At 39.5% G+C, this 18,611-nt stretch overlaps 1 protein-coding gene across 5 annotated transcripts in view; it reads left to right on the forward strand.

The window, feature by feature from the left end:
• The window catches only part of TPM1 (tropomyosin 1), a 32,500-nt gene extending 16,814 nt beyond the window's left edge, over nt 1-15,686 (forward strand). For 2 of the 5 annotated variants that reach the window (XM_036736268.1, XM_036736269.1), the window contains 6 exons: nt 1,679-1,796; nt 3,168-3,238; nt 4,055-4,130; nt 4,595-4,657; nt 4,973-5,042; nt 14,751-15,686. In XM_036736268.1, the coding sequence (XP_036592163.1) occupies nt 1,679-1,796; nt 3,168-3,238; nt 4,055-4,130; nt 4,595-4,657; nt 4,973-5,042; nt 14,751-14,833 (481 nt within the window). In that variant the 3' untranslated portion in view covers nt 14,834-15,686. Of the gene's footprint in view, nt 1-1,678; nt 1,797-3,167; nt 3,239-4,054; nt 4,131-4,594; nt 4,658-4,972; nt 5,043-6,229; nt 6,309-8,352; nt 8,650-14,750 lie in introns of those variants that run through there. The other 3 variants (XM_036736270.1, XM_036736272.1, XM_036736267.1) reach the window with 2 other exon arrangements.
• The last annotated feature ends 2,925 nt before the right edge of the window (nt 15,687-18,611 follow it).

Below are 18,611 nucleotides of genomic sequence, written 5' to 3' on the forward strand. Positions count from 1 at the left end.
GGGATGGATGGAGAATTAATTTTAAATTGGGAGTCAGGGGAGCTCTGAATTTAAAAAAAAAATCTATTGTCTTTAGATTCCAACTGTAGTTACTGCCCTGTTAGTGGGATTACTTAACTCCGTATATTTCGAGGTAGAGATTTCAAGATTATTTCTTGTTGTTTAGGTTCCTAAAGTGATTATATGTGTTTAAAATAATTTTTATTTAGTTTTTCTCCGTGGGAGGGAGTGACATTTCATAGGTAGTTAACTCTTGAATAGCCATGCTAATGTCTGAAGAGAAGAAACAAAGATGATACAGTAATTCTTTTAGGAATAGTACATAATTTTATGGGGGCTTTAGAAAACCAGATAGAGAGATGCGCTAGTACAATTCCTTTATTTTATAAGGGTTCCAGGATGCAGAATGACTTATATGAGGTCATGTCGATAGACTTGAAAGAACCCTGGTCTTTTTATTCCCAGTTTTTTGCGTACTGGGACACACCACACAGTATAACATAGTAGACGGAGAGATGGCCTCCAAGTCAGGAAAATCCAGGTTCAAGTCCTAACTCCAACGTTGTGTGACCCTGGGCCAGTTACTGTAACTTTCTCAGTGTCCCCAGGCAATTTTCCAAAACTATAGATTGTAAAGTAGGTGCTAAATCTATGTACAGGTGAAATTACAGTCCAGATCAAAACTTTTAGAAGGATCCTCTACTGTAGTATGGCTTATTTTTACATAGATTTGTTACATAATATTCCCTAAACTCCATGTAGCAAACACTTGCTTTATACATAGTTTATAAAAACTGGTATTCGTTTTCTCTTTTTATACCAACGTTATGAAGAGGTTCCACTCCATAGTGTTCTACCTAGTAGAATGACTTAAATGAGGGCACCACACCCCGCCCTCACTTCAGTGGTATGTTTTGTCACTGAGTTGCTGCCTCCTCAAAGAGGAAAGTCTCCTTTTTGAACATCTAGAACACATAAATTTTCATTCATTCATTCATATACTTAAGTCTGGTTTTCCTTCTCTAGTCCAGTAGCCAGTTATAGGTCTGATTCCACCACTAATCAGTATGGGAGCTTTGACTTGCTCCATTTCCACCCTGGGCTGGTTTGCCCCTCCTTTAGGCAATTCTGGTGCTCCCACATGCACACTTCCAGGAACTCAGCATATTTATACCAGATTTAGTATAGACAACAATCAGCTTAGCTCACTGCAGCTTAGAACTCCAGAGCTCAAGCAATCCACCAGCCTCAACCTCCCTAGTATTAGTGATTATATAAGTACATCACCACACTTGGCCCCAGCACACATTTAAGAAGCAAAATATACCTTCCCATCATTTTCCTATAGCTTGGGTTTAGGCATGGTGACCTTGACCCATTAATTCTAATTTACTATGAGATGACTGGCCAACTTGGTCTCTGCACCTAAAGTGTGAGATTTTAATTCACAGTGAACTGAAAGCTTTTTACATCATTTTTCTGTTTCCTTTCTTTTTCCTGTCATCCTCTCTTCCTTTTCCCCCACTTCCCCAAAACCCCAGCTTTTAAGTCCTAGAAAGTCATGCTTCATAGTTTGGGAGGGAAAATAGTAGCCTTGAACTCTGCTTTAGCCTGCTAGTTATTATACTAAGCGCACAAAATCTAAATCTGGAGTTTCCCTATTTGTCTTTTCTCTCAGAGGAATGAAGGTCATTGAAAGCAGAGCCCAGAAGGATGAGGAGAAAATGGAAATTCAGGAGATTCAACTTAAAGAGGCCAAGCACATTGCTGAGGATGCCGACCGCAAGTATGAAGAGGTCAGTGTCCCCTGGAGACAGATTGCAGGGTTGATGCCCCCCAGTCTCCCAACTCTGGCCTCTGAACTTCCTGACAACAACAAAGACCCTTGAATTAACCAGGGAACTGGTTTGCTTCTCTCGAAGGAAAAGCACAAATCATTTGCCCGTAGCAATGTCTGATTTTTTTTTTTTTTGGATCCCACTAGGTGATCATGAGTGGAAATTTTAGCCCTTATTAGAGAATCCCATCCCATGTAGTGTCTGGTGAGCAATTCTCTTTGCTCCAAAGAAAAACAGCTTGGGAATCCTTCTCACCCAAGTCATCTGTGCTTGACCTGAGTCTAGTCATAAAATAGCATGCAAATGACTATCCCGTGGGCAGATGACAACCAGACAGTCCCTTTTTTACCTCTCCTCCTTCCCTCTCCTCCAATAACCTCCAGTTCCTTACTGTACAAATTTAGCATATTTACACTATAGAGCCTTGTCAGATATGATGAGCCTATACTATAATGTGGATTCAGATGTATGGGCCAAATCATGTCAATAAAATCGAAGTGCATACAGTTGAAAAGCCCATTGGCCAACATTTTGTACAGTGATTCCACTGTGTTCTTAGTATTTCTCTTTTTTTAATCAATTGCTGCTTTTATCATGATACTACTTCAGATAGCATTGAGCCTAATTTTTCTGTTTAACACCAGTTCCCAGAGCACATTATTTAGCTATTTCTATTCCCTTTGAAGTATCACCTGTCTCTTAGATTCCTATCTTCCAGCTCACACAAGTGTGACTTCTTAATCACCTTGTACATTAAGGTACTCAAATGATCACTCTTGTTTTCTTCTCTTCATTCTTGACTAACTCTCTAGAAAGCCAAGAAACAAAGCCCTTTGCAAGGAGCATACTGTGTATAGTTTAGAATTGCGTGTGGCTGTCTTTAAGTGTGCCCGACATTTTGGTCTCCCGGACAAACTCTTTCATCCCTTATGCAGTAGTCTGCAGGAAATGTGTAGCTTATAGCTTCCTTACTGTATGTTTTCACTATTTTGAATTTGATGTCTCTCTTGCCCACCTCACACTGGACTGTCTGCTCTGTAATTCACCCAGGTTTTACCTGTGCCAGACACTTAAAATGTGAGAGCATTTAATCATCAACAATTCTATGCTCTCAAGAAGCCTCTGGTGGTTTTTCTTTTTCATCAGGAATGCCAAGTGGAGATTAACTGCTTCTTTCCAGTAAGGGTAGAATGAATTATCCTTGACCTCCATTCATTGTGAAACACAGGGCACCAGGGGTCTAAGAGAGCCAAAAAAATCTCTGCTACCTGGTTTTGTCTATGACCTGATGTGTATGTGTGTGTGGGTGTTGGGTTTGTCTTGCCACAGGTGGCCCGGAAACTGGTCATCATTGAGAGTGACCTGGAGCGTGCAGAAGAGCGTGCTGAGCTCTCAGAAGGGTAAGTGACCCCAGTGCCACCAGGATGTGTGTGGGGTGCTGCCAAGCAGTGACTAAACAGCATGATCTACTGGCAGTTACACGTTTACTTGTTTTCAGCTCGAAGCTCCCTGTTTGCTCATTTAACTGGGATGAACCATGAGCGTGGAACCCAGGAGGACATGTGTGTGGGGTGTCTGTGTGACTGCATAGATCACTGCATGCATTTACTTGCACACTGATTTTGTGAATGGCCTTGTGCATTTCATGTGTCCACTAACAGCCAAGTCCGACAGCTGGAAGAACAATTAAGAATTATGGATCAGACTTTGAAAGCATTAATGGCTGCAGAGGATAAGGTACTGATGGCTATTGTATGGTTCTTAGGTTTAACTGCCACCCAACAATCTTTCAGCTTTCATCGCCTACTGGTTCATTTGGTAGTAATGACTTCACTTCCACTACACCCTTCGCTGTCTCTTATATCTTGCTTTAAAGTGCTTTCTTTTTGGTCCTTTTTTGATTCTTTATTTTTCCTTCATAAACAATCTTTGGTGCAGCATAAAAGAAGCCGAGTCATTGCACTTAAAAGCTATTTTAATTATTTTACACTAAGCCCCACCTTGCTTTTATTACCATGTTGAGGGGCAGTGAATGACTTTGAAGAATTGGAGCATTTTAATCTGTGATGGTTTGGCTACTTTAAGGCTGCTCTTTGTCTCTAGAACTCAATTTTCATTTTTCTCCATCTCTCCTTTTTTTCTCCCACTATCCTTTCTTTGGCTTGATTTGATCTCCTGCCCTCCCCACCCTTCCTGCCTCTGTTCTGAAATAATAGCAAATGTGCCGAGCTTGAAGAAGAGTTGAAAACTGTGACGAACAACCTGAAGTCACTGGAGGCTCAGGCTGAGAAGGTAGGCCAGAAGCATGATGTGGGGGGAAAGCACTTTTTAAAAAAATGATTCAAAGCAGTAGCCTCACATTTCTCTTTGATGTCCCTACAGACTTAAAGTAACAATTCAGCAGGTGTTTTAGGAAATAGCTAAATTCTGAGTCTATACTAGGGGACTATAAGAAACTTGATTCTTCTTTCAGATGAAAATATTATGTTAGATTTGTGAGTTATGTTCAGCAATGAATTTTTTTAAAGTTCCACGTGGATAAATGATGACCAGTTGCTGGCTCTCCATGTAAAACAGAGTGGCTCAAGGAGAGCTTTATTTCAGTCTGCTGTTAGTATCTGAACTTCAACTATACACATACCTGAGTGATCCTTGACAGCTTTGGGGAAGGGGAGCGGTATGGTTCTATGTATGGGGAAAACACATGTTTATAGTGAACTTTGGCCTGACATATGGAATAATCTTTCTAATTACAGTACTCACAAAAGGAAGACAAATATGAAGAGGAAATCAAGGTCCTTTCTGACAAACTGAAAGAGGTAAAAATAATATGAATAGAATTTATTTTCTGAACTTTAAATGGAGATGTGTGGGCCTCTGATGTTCATTTTAGGGTTGTAAGGCCCAAAAGCATGTCCTGATGACCTAGTGTTCATCACTATTCCTATTTATAGGGTGCCCTTACAGTCCATGTGCTGTCCTGTCATCAGTGATCGCCCTAAGGCTGTACATGATACTGGCTAACACCGTTATACCCTGCATTATGCTGCTTGACATTCATACTCTAATTGTCCCGTATTTGCAACTACATGAAAGTTAAACCTTGTTAACGTACATGAATTGAATCATTCTAGGCTGAGACTCGGGCTGAATTTGCTGAGAGGTCAGTAACCAAATTGGAAAAGAGCATTGATGACTTAGAAGGTAAGACTTTATTAGGGTTTTTTACTTCACACTTGAGTGGGGTGGAAGGGGGCAGGGGTGTTCATCTTTTCAGCTGAAAGTTGACTTGGTAAAAAATTTTTTCTGGCCCGAACTTATCAACCTTAATTCATTGTTTAGGTGGGCAGTTATTTCGCTCTTGCTTCTCTTTTCCTCCTGATATTCTCAGACTGTTGCCTTTAAACTTTTAGATCTGCTTCATTTAGAACTGTTTGGTCTCTGTGTATGGAAAGTTGATGTTGAGATCTGAAAGATGATAGGTCAACTTTAAATCTATTATGTACATTAGTGTGTGTATAAGTGTGTGTGTATACATATATGTTTGTATATGTATGTATGGAGAGGAGAGGAAAGAGGGGAAGGAAGGGGAGGAGAGAGAAAGAGAGAGAGAGAGAGTGAGTGTGAGTCTAGGAGTCTTAGGGAAGAGAAAAGTAGACGTCTGAAACAGGACAGGGCAGATAATAGGAAGTATAGCAAGGCACTGAAGCAGAAAAAGTGGCAATTGCAAAATGATCTAGCCCCAAACTTTGAGAAAGCTTCATTCAGGCAAAAGGTAGAAGATTGAAAATTTGAGTCACCACAGAGGTCACTGCCATAAAATGAGCAAGCAGCATACTCCACCCTTCTGGAGCAGGAATGATGCCTGTTGGGGTTGGACAGACAGCAGAAAGGGCAGAGAGATGGGTTTGGTCAGGAAGTTGGAGACTTTAAGGTAAAGCAGAATAAGGATGATTACAAATTACAAGGAGTAATTACAAAGAGTTCCGCCTAAGTATTGGCTTTGGAAATCTCCCTACCAAGGTTTCTGGCTACAGATTGGTAGCTGTTTCAGTGCAATTAAAATACCGCTTATAAAAGAATGTTTCACTATCTACCCAATATACTTTTTTTTGCTTTAAGTTTTCATGTGACTCACTAACGCCATATTTGATTATGATTTATCCTATCAAGCCATTCTCATTTCATTTTCTAATGGTTATTTGTTATTATTTGTTTTTATTTTAAATCCTCCTCCTCTTCCGGCCACCTACTGCCATTACTTCCTTCATGCATTGCCTTTTTCTTGCTGCTGTTTCTGGATGGTCTCCGTGCTACCTCCTTCACCCTTCATCTGATCACCCTCCATCTTCCGCGCCCTTGCATCTCTGCCTTCCACTTCATGGTCATAGATGAGCTATATGCTCAGAAGCTGAAGTATAAAGCAATCAGTGAAGAGCTGGACCACGCTCTCAACGACATGACTTCAATGTAAATTACCTTCTTCTTTGCCTGCCTGCTTCTGTGAACAACTCTTGGTGCAAGCTTGCTGCTAGCCCCTTCCCCCTTTGCTTTGATCTCCACAAATCGCCATCTCATCTGCAAGCCTAGAGTTATTTTGCTTTAACCCCTCATTGCTTCTGTTTGTTTAGGTATCACCCTTCTGTTTACCTAAATTTAGAAGTCCAATATCAGTATCATTCCTTAATGGCAAAGGTAAATTTAATTAGGTCTGTCATAGGGCATTTTCTTCCAGTTATGGGTTTTATTTTAAGAATTTTAACCTCACTTTTGTTTCTCAGCAACAAGCTGTTAGCATCTTCTAAAAGTGAGATGTGTTCATTCATTGGACAAGGTTCATCTCAAAAATTAAACTATGAAAATAGTTCTATTTATGAGTAATTTTCCCGGAATAGAAGAAAGGTACACTAAAAGTTGCATTATACAAGATAATAATTTTTTTTGATGATGAGACGTTACCAGAAAAAGGAAAATTGTTAACATGAGGGTCATAGAGCTAGAAGGAACCTTAGCAATCATCTAGTTCAGGCCCTTCATTTTACAGATGGATAGATTGAGACTGAGAGATGGGCAGTGAGCTGCCCAAGGCAGTTGGGATTCCAAGCCAGGTCATCTAACTTTTAATCTAGTCATCTTCCCGCTTTGTTGCCTTTCATGAAATGCTACTAACTCACAAATTGATTTTACTCTTTTTGTATACCAAGAATTTCTGACAGTATTAACTTGACCCCCTTGGTTTCCAAATTGAATCATGTTTTTTAAAAGATTGAAATAGCTTCCTTTACATTAATGTGTCAGAATTACAACCCTTCAAAGAGGAAGAGAAAACAAATAGACACCACCATTTAAATCGTAAATCTAGTGACCCAGTTTTTGTATTATTCTTTAGGTGTTGGTCAGGACCCCACCACCACCATGTGTAGTCTTCTTATAGGCATTTGTGTGCAATGAAAGGAATAATAGACTAGGTTGTGGGCCTGGCTTTGCCACTAATTGGCCAGGAGTCCTCGAGCGGGTCACCTTGCTTTTCTTGGTTTTGGTTAACACACCTATAAGGTGAAAGGATGATCTCACAGTTTAATATCCTGTCCTGTCTCATGGAAGGGGAGACAGCAAGGCATAGTGACAAAGGTGGATTCAAGTCACTGCTTATTAGCTAGCTATATGACATTAAGAAAATTAGTTACTTCTCTAAGTCTGTTTCCTCCTGTACAATGAAGGCATTAAACTGCATGATTTCTAAGGGCCCTTTTAGCTCTGACATTCTATGATTCAATGAATGTATAGACCTAAATATTACTAAAGTGATTTACACACCATGGCAGCATCTCAATCATAACTTCTCTGCCTTCAAATTCTAGCCTAACAGATTCCTCAAGGACGGTTTTATCATTCTAAGAACATTGCGTTCCATAACCTTCCTACCATTATCCTATGCACAAAACAGAGTGGCTTCAAGTGTGAAGTTCACAGTTTCTTGCTTTCATATTTATAGAACCTCCACCTTCAAGGAAGAGTTAGAGAATCTCTGTGTCTCTAAAGACTGGGAGACTTGATTTCTGATTTGGAAGACTGAGACCAGTCCTTCAGCTCTGTTGTATCTGTGAAATGAAGGAGTTGAATAAGATAATCTCTCCCAGCTCCAATCAATCAACAAACGCTTATTAAGCACCCACTATATGCCAGGCACTGTGCTAAGCTCTAATATCCTATGTATGATACTGAGAAAAGCAAAAGCCTTGTACCAATTAGTAAATATTCTGTAGGGTAGCCATTTAGCTTAAGACTCACTTTGATAGTCCTAGGTACGTAGCTTTTAAAATTTAACAACCAGGAGGATCCTTAGAACAGCTTTGAATCTGTGCTAGAATGCTGCTGTAAATTCTGCCAAATGTGTGGCTGGCATTGCATGCTGAGTTCTGTCCCATTATTATTGCTAGTTTTTTGTTTTTCTTTTTTTTTTTCCATTGTGCCACTTTTCTTTTCCCCCTCCCGCCTTTTTATCTTCATGCAGATAAATTTCTTTGCTTCACCTCTCTCAAGACTCCCTCCTCAAGCTGGATGTTCCACCTGTCTGAGCTCTGCAGTTTTTCTCAGGTTTATTGTTGTGTCCTCCAGCTGACCTTGACTCTGTCCTCCTTTAGCATCCTGCCTCAGGGCAAGGCTCTCACTGTGCCTTCTATTGTACAGAAGCTCTATCTTTCGATGTAAAATAAACACCCGTGTGTAAGCTGTATCCGTTTTGCTATTCCTTTTACACCTCGTATTTATTGGCTGGGCAGTTTAAACACCAAATAAAACTGAAACTCTGCTTCTTGCCGCAAGGGATTTATTTGGGGTTGCTCCTTTTCTCATTCTCCTCCTCTGCACATTATACATAAATGTTAGTCCTTTTGGAAATCATAAAATCTTATTCTTTAGCCTACATACCTTAGTTCATATGAGAACTAGTTTGTCCTGCTGTTAATATCTCAGTCTCTTTTCATTTAATTTGAGTTTTTATCACCATGATTCTGTAATGAAAGATCTGTTTCAATCAATCATCAAGCATTTTTTTTTAAGCACCTACTATGTACCAGATACTGTGCAGTTTCGAATTATTCCCAGATCTTAGAAACCCATGTTTGAACTGGTCAAACAGAACTTAACTTCAAAGGACCATGAGTTCCAAAGGGAGAAGCTGAGTATTCTTGCACTGTCAGAAGAGTTGAAGCCATGTAAAATGTATGCATTATGCCCGGTTGCCTTTCTTCATTTTCATCCTGAAAATGTCTTCTTGGGTTTTCCGAATAATGTGATACTGAGTCAAAAGTAAAATCCATGATTATACTTCATGTATTTAGGTAGAAAGGCACCACATTTGCTCTCACTGTGTTGAGAAGCTGTCTTCACAATACCTTAAATGTTTTTAAGATGTGGTCATTAAAATTTTTCCTAATTAAAATTGGTATGGTGGGGGGGGGGGGTGATGGGGAGGTTGTTAGATATCACTATCTAAGAGCAGCTATTTTAAAATTTTTGTTTCCTTCCTTCTAAAGAACTGTTAGAAATTTAGAACTTTGAAAGTACAATTTTCTCTTGTTTTGTTCCTGATAATTATTTCCCTTTTATTTTTAAGTCCCAAGCTGTTTCGTCTGATTTTTTAATTGATCCAAAATAGTGGGTATGCTGCTCATTCTTGGGTTGCTGCACATTAAGAATTTGTTTCCCAGTGGCCACTTGCTGGTGGGATGAGCCTCTCCATATTTAGAGGGGCTAGTCTTTGGACAACAGTCAGGGTCTGTTCCTGGGGCCATACTTGAAACTTTTCCCACCTGGTAGGACTGAGTAAGGCTTGCTCTCCACTGGCTTAGCCTAGGAAAACACAATCACCTCCATGCTCTGATGAGGTATAGAAAGGAGGACTTTTATGGATGTCACTATAATCTATTCATATAAGAATAACTCCAGAAATAGTGTCAGATGCTCTTTAGACTCCAGGAAGGATAAGAAATACAGTTGGGTTTTTTTTAAAAAATATGCCTTGTGAATTAAGGTATGTCTTGTCTTTTGGCAATGGTATTAAAAGTTTTTCTTTTATCTGGAATCTGGGTAATCTCTCGCTCCAAAGAGGAAGAAATTTTATGGTTTGAGTTAATGTTTTTCTTTGTTTGTCCCCAAAAAGTTTATGGTTCTTCTTCTGACCAAGGGCCCTTCCTTTCTAATTTTAATTTAAAAAGAAAAGTGATAGTATACCATTTGTGGCTTCCTGTCTTAAACAAAATAGTTCCTGCTTTAGTTAATGTCCAGATAATCCCTGAATACTTTCCAATATCTAAAACTGTACTTGAGATGCATCTATTTTTAGAAGGTGTTCCCAAGATTTGAAAGTGTCCTTTAAACATTATGAGAGGAAAGGAGGGGAGAAGAGAGACTAAAAGATTGGAAAGGTAGCCCAAGATGGAACCAAGTATGCAAAGTAAGGCTTGGTGGCTAAAGGAGCAGAGGGAGAAGAGTGATATAATATATAACACTACTTGGTAAATATGACCAAATTACAGTTCCTGTTTATACAGATGTCCTCATAGACCTCTTAGAACAAACTTGGCACTGCCCCTAAAGGTACCAAAGGCAAGCTAAATTTTGGTTGGCAGGCAAGTTGGCACCTGGTTGGTAACTATTCCCAAATACCTCTTTGAAAGCTGGGAGAAGACTGTTTTCTGTTACAGAATATGATCTTTCTGTGCTCTTGTGTGAAAATATATAAAATTTGATTCCCAGGCAGCTACCACCCAGGCAACCACTCCTACTTCTACCAGAACCCAAAAAGTTAGGAGAAGGTTTAAAGATAACACCCGGAGTAGATTATAGAATTACCTAGCACACACAAGCTAGGAGGCCAGTGGAGGTCTAACTACTTGCCTGCTGTTACTACCATTATGTAACTGACTGCCATAGGGTGGCATGCTAGTAGATTTGGGCAGAAATTTGAATCATAAAAAATTAATTTCCCTCCCCCTCCCAACATATAGATTTCATAGATTCCGTGGACCATTATTAAAAAATGTGCATTCTCTTAGACCTTCAGTTTGGCAACTGATCATTTTCCCTAATTGGCAGGACTGTGATCTTTTTCAGATTATATAAGATATCAGCTCTTTGGCTGTCTCACCAACCATCACACTTCCTTCATTAAAAATAGGTCCATTAATCAACTTTTCCTGGACTGAGCACAACCACTTTCCCATTTTGGTGTGTATTCTCACACATGCTGATGATTTTCATCATGTCATAGGTTATACTTCAATTCTAGCAGCTATTACTCAAATAATAATTATTGTTATGAATATTGATGATTATACGATATGTAGTTATTTTAAATATTGCTATTAATATTAAAATGCATTTATTTAGCATTTTAAGGTTTGCAAAGTGCTATACACATATCATTTAATCTTCATAACTCTGTGAGGTATGTATTATATGATTATTCACATCTTAAAGATGAGACAGCTGAGGCACAGAAAGGTTAAGTGATTTGTCCAGGGCCACATAGCTATTAAGTGTTTGAGGCAGGATTTGAATTCAGACTTTACTGCCTCAAAGTCCATCACTTTTATCCACTGTGCCACCTACCTATCTGCCTTGTAGCATTGGCAGCAGGTATATTATGTAGCAATGTAAAATTTTTATCCCACCCCCATCTGTTTCAGGTGTTCCAGAGCAAATATTGAAATATTGATAATTTTTCACATATTTGACAATTTATTAGTCAATGAATATGAGGCCATGTTTAGGACAGAAATATGCACTGCGCATATATTTTAGATCTGTACTCAAAAGTAAAATGTTTGAATTCTGGTCCAATGTTAGTATAAAATGTCCTCTGCCTTCCAACTTAAAAACAGCAGCATACCCAAGCCACCCTCTCCCAAAGCCCTGGAGTTAGCAGCTCAATTTTTAAAAATTTCTCTTTAGTGTTAGATAGAAGTCATTCAACATATATATATCCCCTAAAAAAGGCATTGTGAAGTACCAAAATGATAAGTAGAAGGGAACCTCAGAATCGGAGGAAGTGGGAAAGCTTAGTTTCTTCTGCCTGTCCTCCTGAGGAAATGGATGCAGTAGGCATTTAACATTCCTGAATTGTTGTAGTTTATCCCCTTCACCGAAGATAGGGGGATGGATATCAAGGACTTCAGGTAGTTATGTGTTATCTTAAATTTGGCTGTTGTTGCCAAAGTTATTTATAATTTTTCTTTCATTTAGCTCTAAACTTCAAACTCAGTTTTCAAACACAAATACACACACACACACACACCCATAGTGGGGAGAGGAGGGGAAATTGGCACAGATTTATCAGGAATTTCACTTGTCTATCTTATGTTGGAAAAGAAAATTCCATTTTGAAATGAAACAATTGGGAATAATTTGTCATATTCCAACCTCTTGCCAATATGTTTCTACATCCTCAGTGTGGCATGGTTAAGATCTGATGTTAAAATCCCATAGCTTCCCACAGCCTCCTTAATTCTTATAATAGAATTACACTACATTCCTTAAGAGCCTTAGGTGGGAGCCCTCAAGACTAAGCCTTTAAAACCGCTCTCAACTCATGCAGAGGGAGCTGGATTTGAATTGCAAGGATGTAGGTTCCAAACCTTGCTCTGCCTCTTCCTAGATGTCTATGAGTTGGGTAAGACCTGTAATCTCTTCAAGGCTTCACTTTCCTTATATGTAAAATAAGGAGGTAGAATAGATGACCTCTCTAAGGTTCTTTATAGCCCTAAAATTCTGTAATTCTGAGGTCTGAGGGAAAAAAGCTGTTTCCAGCCTCTCTTCCTATAGAGATGGCAGTAGTGATGATTAATCGTTATTTGAGCTACCAAGAACTGCATTCTTCTACCTCCGCTTTCTTTCATCCACAATGTTTACATCATGCATCCCTTTAGTTGAAAAAGGTGAGTCATGTGGGTTGTTTTTGTTTTTATTTGCTGGTTTTCTTTTGAAGAAAAAAGGAAACTCTCCATTTTTTTTTTAAATTTCCTGAGTGAAGTCCTATGGGCTTGGAAGGGGTGGAGGGTCAGTGTAGGTGATGAGGGAAAGGGTAAGTATTGCATTGTAAAGACTTGGTGGACAGATACTTACAAAACTTTGGAAGTAGAAATGACCAAATAGATTCTCTTGTTCTGTCGCTAGGCTTATGGCTGAGGTACACAGTCCCCATGCCTACCTTGGGGCTGAGCTTATTTTTGGAAACTATATATGACTTTGTCTTGTGTGGTAAGACCAGGTGTATGAGTGTTCATTCTTCGTATGAGTGTTCATTCTTTTTCCTCCTGGCATCCTGTTCTCCCTTGTCCAAGACTCTTGTTGGCGCTCTGACATTTCTAGCCTTGTCAAAGCTATCCTTCTTCAGGACTTTGTATGGGGCTTTAATCATCAGCCATCCTGGTGTATAAGACTGATGGTGAGGCTGAAGGTAAAGTGTTCTAAAGAAGCAACTAGTTACCCAACTGCCTGGGGTGTGATTGTTTTCTCTCTGTTAACTCCTGCTCCCATTATTTCTCTGACTAACCCTCTATTCATTCTGCCTCTCTTTTTCTCTTCTAACCTGCTTGCTGATTTGTACAGACCAACTCTACCAGCAACTTGAGCAAAACCGCCGCCTAACTAATGAACTAAAGCTGGCCCTGAATGAGGATTAACCTTGAGTGTGAAAGACATGTCAGTCTTTATAACTTAAACTGTAACGTTTCAATAAGGTTGAATTCTAGAAATGTAGTCCATATGCAAGAAACCTATGGATTACAAGACCCACCATTGTAAGGGGTTGAAAATGGTCAGTTCTGGAGACATTCAAGTGAGAGAAATCTAGCTGAGAGGCTGGTGTTGTCTGCTCTTTCCTGTTTCCTAAATAGAATAATTTATTTGTCTCTGGACTTCAATTCCAGTCTAATATTTTGCTAAAATATATAGAAATCTCTGATTACACGTATATCCTACAGTCAGTTCCCCATTCCTCCATGGCCCCTGGTTTGAATAGTGTACCATAGTTCTGAATTGTTTACTGCTAACTAGAGAGCAGGTGTGAGCCCACCTCTCACTCTCAAAGCCAAAGCAGACAACAGCTATCTGCTTCACATACCATGCCCTGTTTGAATTATGATTCAAAACGTCCATGTTCAGGCAACCCAGGCTTTGAAAAGAAAGCCCAGGTCAAGGTCCTAGGTTGGCTGAAAGACATGCTTGTTTCAGTCTCATAGTGTGGGTGGGATCTGGAAGTCTGTCAAATGAGAATTTTGTGCTAATGTTCAGTGTCCTTGCAGAGTATTGTGACTGTGTCCTAATGAAGCATGCATGCAATGCAGCTCTTTAATTGTTGATAATCTTTGAGCAGGAGAAATGGTTCATTTGACTTTGCGTTACAAACCCTTGTTATTTCATTCTCACTTTCTAAAAGGTTGAGTTATGGTGCCATTTCCAAAACTCTTAGGTGCCCCAAATCAAAGGACCTGGGTTCAGATCCCAGCTTAGCCACTTACTGGCCACTAGGTGACAAATGACTTTGTTAAATTTCCATTGTACCCAGCAAAAATGTTTGGTTTTTCCTTCTCTATGTATTGATTCCCATGGTAAACAAATAATTAGCGACTCTTTACCAAATCTGACCTACATTTACTCAGAACAGTTTGTAAATGTAGGAGCACCCTGGGGGACTTATAATTCTTTAGTTCATTTTGCCTAAGCCACCATGCCTCTTTCCAGGTCCTTGTCAATTTGGAAACCATGACTAGTATATAATGAGCATGCCTGGTTCCAATCATCTCAATCTGCTCTTCATGATTGACTATTTGCATGCTTGAATGTATTAGAGCATCAGTGTGTCCAAAGAGCTGCTATTGATGTCTTAATTTTCTAATCCCACAACAGAGAAAGTGGCACATGCCAAGGAAGAAAACCTTAGTATGCATCAGATGCTGGATCAGACTTTACTGGAGTTAAACAACATGTGAAAACCTCCTTAGCGGCGACCACATTCTTACCTTTTATTTTTTTTATTTTTTTTTATAAACACCTGCTTGCCATGAAACCCCTTTCATTTGTTTTTGTTTTTGTTTCTTTTTTTTAATTTTGTTTTACCACTGTCACGGGAACATCTGCAAAATACCGGCCAGACATTAGGGGAACAGCAGAAAAGGGCAAGCCTTAGACAGGTCAGGGTGATGATGGTTTAAATGTGCCATTTCCCAGTATAATGTTGCCTACACTTTGTAGAGAGTATAGCAACACAGTATGTGCAGTCCAGGAATCCTCACAAGTAGAAAGATTTCCACTTCAAATGCCAACTCTGTATTTAACAAGATTAACGTTGGAAACACAATCAGGTGTGGACTGGTGCTACTCTGAGCAAAAGGTACTTCTGTGGTCTTTTGTTTGATTATACAATTTAGAATTCTGCCCAGCACAATAATTTATTTTGTCTGAATTTTATTAAGAGATGAGAATTTGGACTTTATATGCCTGAATTCAATTGAAAACATCAACAAAAGATTTGTAAGCCACACAGCTATTTTAAGACTTCAGTACACTTGTACACTTGCAGCTCATTACAAATTGTAGGGCAGCATTTCTAAAGGAATTTCCACTCTTTTTTTCTTCAGTTTTTCATGTTAAAATGAAAGATTAATTTAGGCACTACATTAAATTGGTAGAGAAAAATGTTTCTTATTTGTGTTGGGGGGATTAAAAATCGGTATTTGCCTCACTTTATTTTACACACTCTTGAGCAGTTTTTAAAAGTTATAACTATGTAAACATTGTATAATGATATGGAATAAAAATGCACATTTTAGGACATTTTCTAAATTTGGTGGTCTTTGTCATTTGTCATCTTGTGAATCTGGATCGTGATATTTAATTTTTCTGTACCCGTTATTGCATTGTGCACCATGGTAAAGTCCAGCTGAAAACTGGGTTCAGGTTCATCAAGGCAGCATAAGTGCAAGGAAACAATAAAAAGTCACCTGCTGTATATGATACTGTTGGCATAGTTGTCACTTAATCGTATGTGTATATATTAGGACATCATTAAATGACGTTCCTTTACACAAATTTCCAGAATTTTCTAATTGTTTTCTTCCCCTACAGACAGACAACATTAAAGTCTTTAGCCCTGTAATAGACACATGATAGCTGCCAATATACCCAATTTCCTGTTGCTTTCCAAATTAGTAGGATTTCCTTAAGAGTTTCACTTTAATAGCTTTATTTTCTTCTTGGAGCTGAAATTCTTAAATCACTTAACCACCCTGGGCCTCAGTTTCCTTATCTGTAAAAGGAGGGGGTTGGACTAGAGTGGCCTCTGGGGTCCCTTCCAGCTCGAGATCAGTGGTCTTTTCTGGGCCTCAGTTGACCCATCTATAAAACAATGGTAATAAACACTTTACTTGCCCAAAACTGGAGGTAGAGAGGGAGGAAAATAAACAATATGATTTCATGAGAGCACTTCTACTTCCATAATCTGGAATTCTGTAATCACTCAAGATATGAGCCTAATAATTGTTGAATTTTCTACAGACCAAGGAAGACCCCCAAAGCAAGAGGCATTTCAGATGCCACTAAGGAGGAAGTAAACCATCCATTAGTCACAGTATTCTACATGATAATGGAAATGGAACTGGAAGAGGTCATGTTATCCAGTCCAACTCTCAGATTCTATAAACGAGAAAAGTGAGCTTCACTTTCTCGAGTTAAGTGACTTGCCTGAGGTCACACAGGGAGTAACAATAAATTGTTTCTCAGATGTGTGTGACTCTTTGTGACCCCGCTTGGGGTTTTTTTTTTTTGGCAAAAATACCAAAGTAGTTTCCGTTTCCTTCTTCATTTGACAAATGAGGAAACTGAGGCAAACAGGGTTAAATGACTTGCCCAAGCACTCATAGCTAGTAAGTCTGACACCAGATTTGAACTCAGGAAGATGAGTCTTCCTGACTAGGCCTGGAACTCCATCCAGCAGCATTTAGAAAATGTCTTAAGGTTTGCATAGCATTTTACATACATTATCCTCTTTGATCCTTACCATAAATAACCCTGGGAGGGAAGTCCTGTTGTTATTCCCAGATTACAGATGAGGGAACTGAGGGACAGAGTAGGTAAGTAGCTTGCCCAGATCTTTCTGCCTCCAAGTCCAACACTATCCACTATTGTCACCTAGCTGCCAGGGAGTAGATGAATCGGGTCCTCTGGTGCCAGTTCCACTGCTGTTTCCATGGTACCATAGGACATAGTTATCCAGGATTGCCAGAAATGCCCTAGGTCTCCCATGCCAGTTGTAGCTACAACTGCTCAGATCTCAACTTGCCAAAAGTCTCCTTCACCTTCAGAGTGGGCTCCTGAGATCTCCCTAGGTTACTGAGTTTTCCCTCAAGCTACAGGAAGTGGTTGCAGCTGTCTGGGAGAGATTTTGGAATGTCCCAATGAAAACAAAAAGGGCTAAAGTATTAAGTGAGTTAAACAAGCTTTGGGCCATTGCTTCCAAAATTAGAGACTCGGGTTTTGAAAGAAATCAGAAATGTGTGGAGCGGCTGAGAAGCATTCCTTCCATTCTGCATACTTTTTGACACTGAGGCTTTTCAGAGCTACATTCCTGAGACAGATGTCATAAATTTTGTGTGTCACACTGAATGAGTGAAGCTTTGTTGAGTGTTCACCAATGTGAATGGAATTTGTGCCAGAGTTGTGACAAAGGGAAGTCGTTCCTCAAGAAAGAAGCTGGCTCCTGCTGCTGAGAGAGCCAGATTGCCAGTTGGTAGGTAACATGTGCATTTAGCACCAGGAATAAAAATAAAGGAAAGTTTCTTATTTTTACCTGGACGTTGCCATGGTTGAGACCCTAATTCAACCCAGCTTTTCTCCACAGGGGTTTTGGGGAAACTTTAATGCTGTTTTTCCTGTGACGTGGTTTTCTTCTTTACAACGGAAGACTTCATTGGTACCTCTTCCCCCAAAAACCCTTTATTGCAAAAGCTCCAAACGTAGGAACTTCCAGGTACCAGTCTAGTGATCTTACATAAATTCTGTTTATGAGCTGTGTACTGGACCTGGAGAACATTTAAAATTAGTTTCAGGTTTAAACAATAGAAATTTATATAGATGGGAAAAAACAAGGCTGAGAGATAGAGATCACTTTTACAGCCCCACCTCTGAGCTCCTGTTTGGATATCTTTGCTGAGAGCTGGCTGGGAAAGAAGAATGTTGGCCTAAAGCAGAAATAAAGGGAACTCGGCCCTTGTTGAGAGGGTCAAACGGTCTCTGAGAATGCCGTCACATCTTCCTTCTCTCAAGAAGAAAGGTAATAACCAAAAAGGTGAAATCCCATTGCATTTGTGGCCAGGTGAGATGATTCACATGTGTTACTGAGTGGGCATTGCTGGTCTGGAGGGGGCTGAGGTATAACATAAGATTAAGAGAAACTGGCTCAGCATTCCTGAACGAGGAAATTCCATTTAAAGGGTAACGAGTAGTCTCTTTTTTCAGCCAAGGAAAGAGGAAGTCACCGAGGTGGTGGTTCTGGAGTCTGGCAAAGTAATCAGTTGTGTTTGTGTTTACTTCTTACTCCCAGGCCGGTGTTGGGAGTTTGTTTAGCTGATATCTTTTGGCTATTTTATCCCCTAATATGGATGACTGACTATATTTGCAGACATTCAAAAAAGTTGTTTTACAATAAGCATAGGTGAAATTATATTGGTTAGGCTCATAAAAAAAAATCTAAAGTCTTCACATAAGAATAGG

The sequence above is a fragment of the Trichosurus vulpecula genome, chromosome 8 (genome assembly GCF_011100635.1).
Source record: "Trichosurus vulpecula isolate mTriVul1 chromosome 8, mTriVul1.pri, whole genome shotgun sequence".
Classification (NCBI taxonomy): Eukaryota; Metazoa; Chordata; class Mammalia; order Diprotodontia; family Phalangeridae; genus Trichosurus; species Trichosurus vulpecula.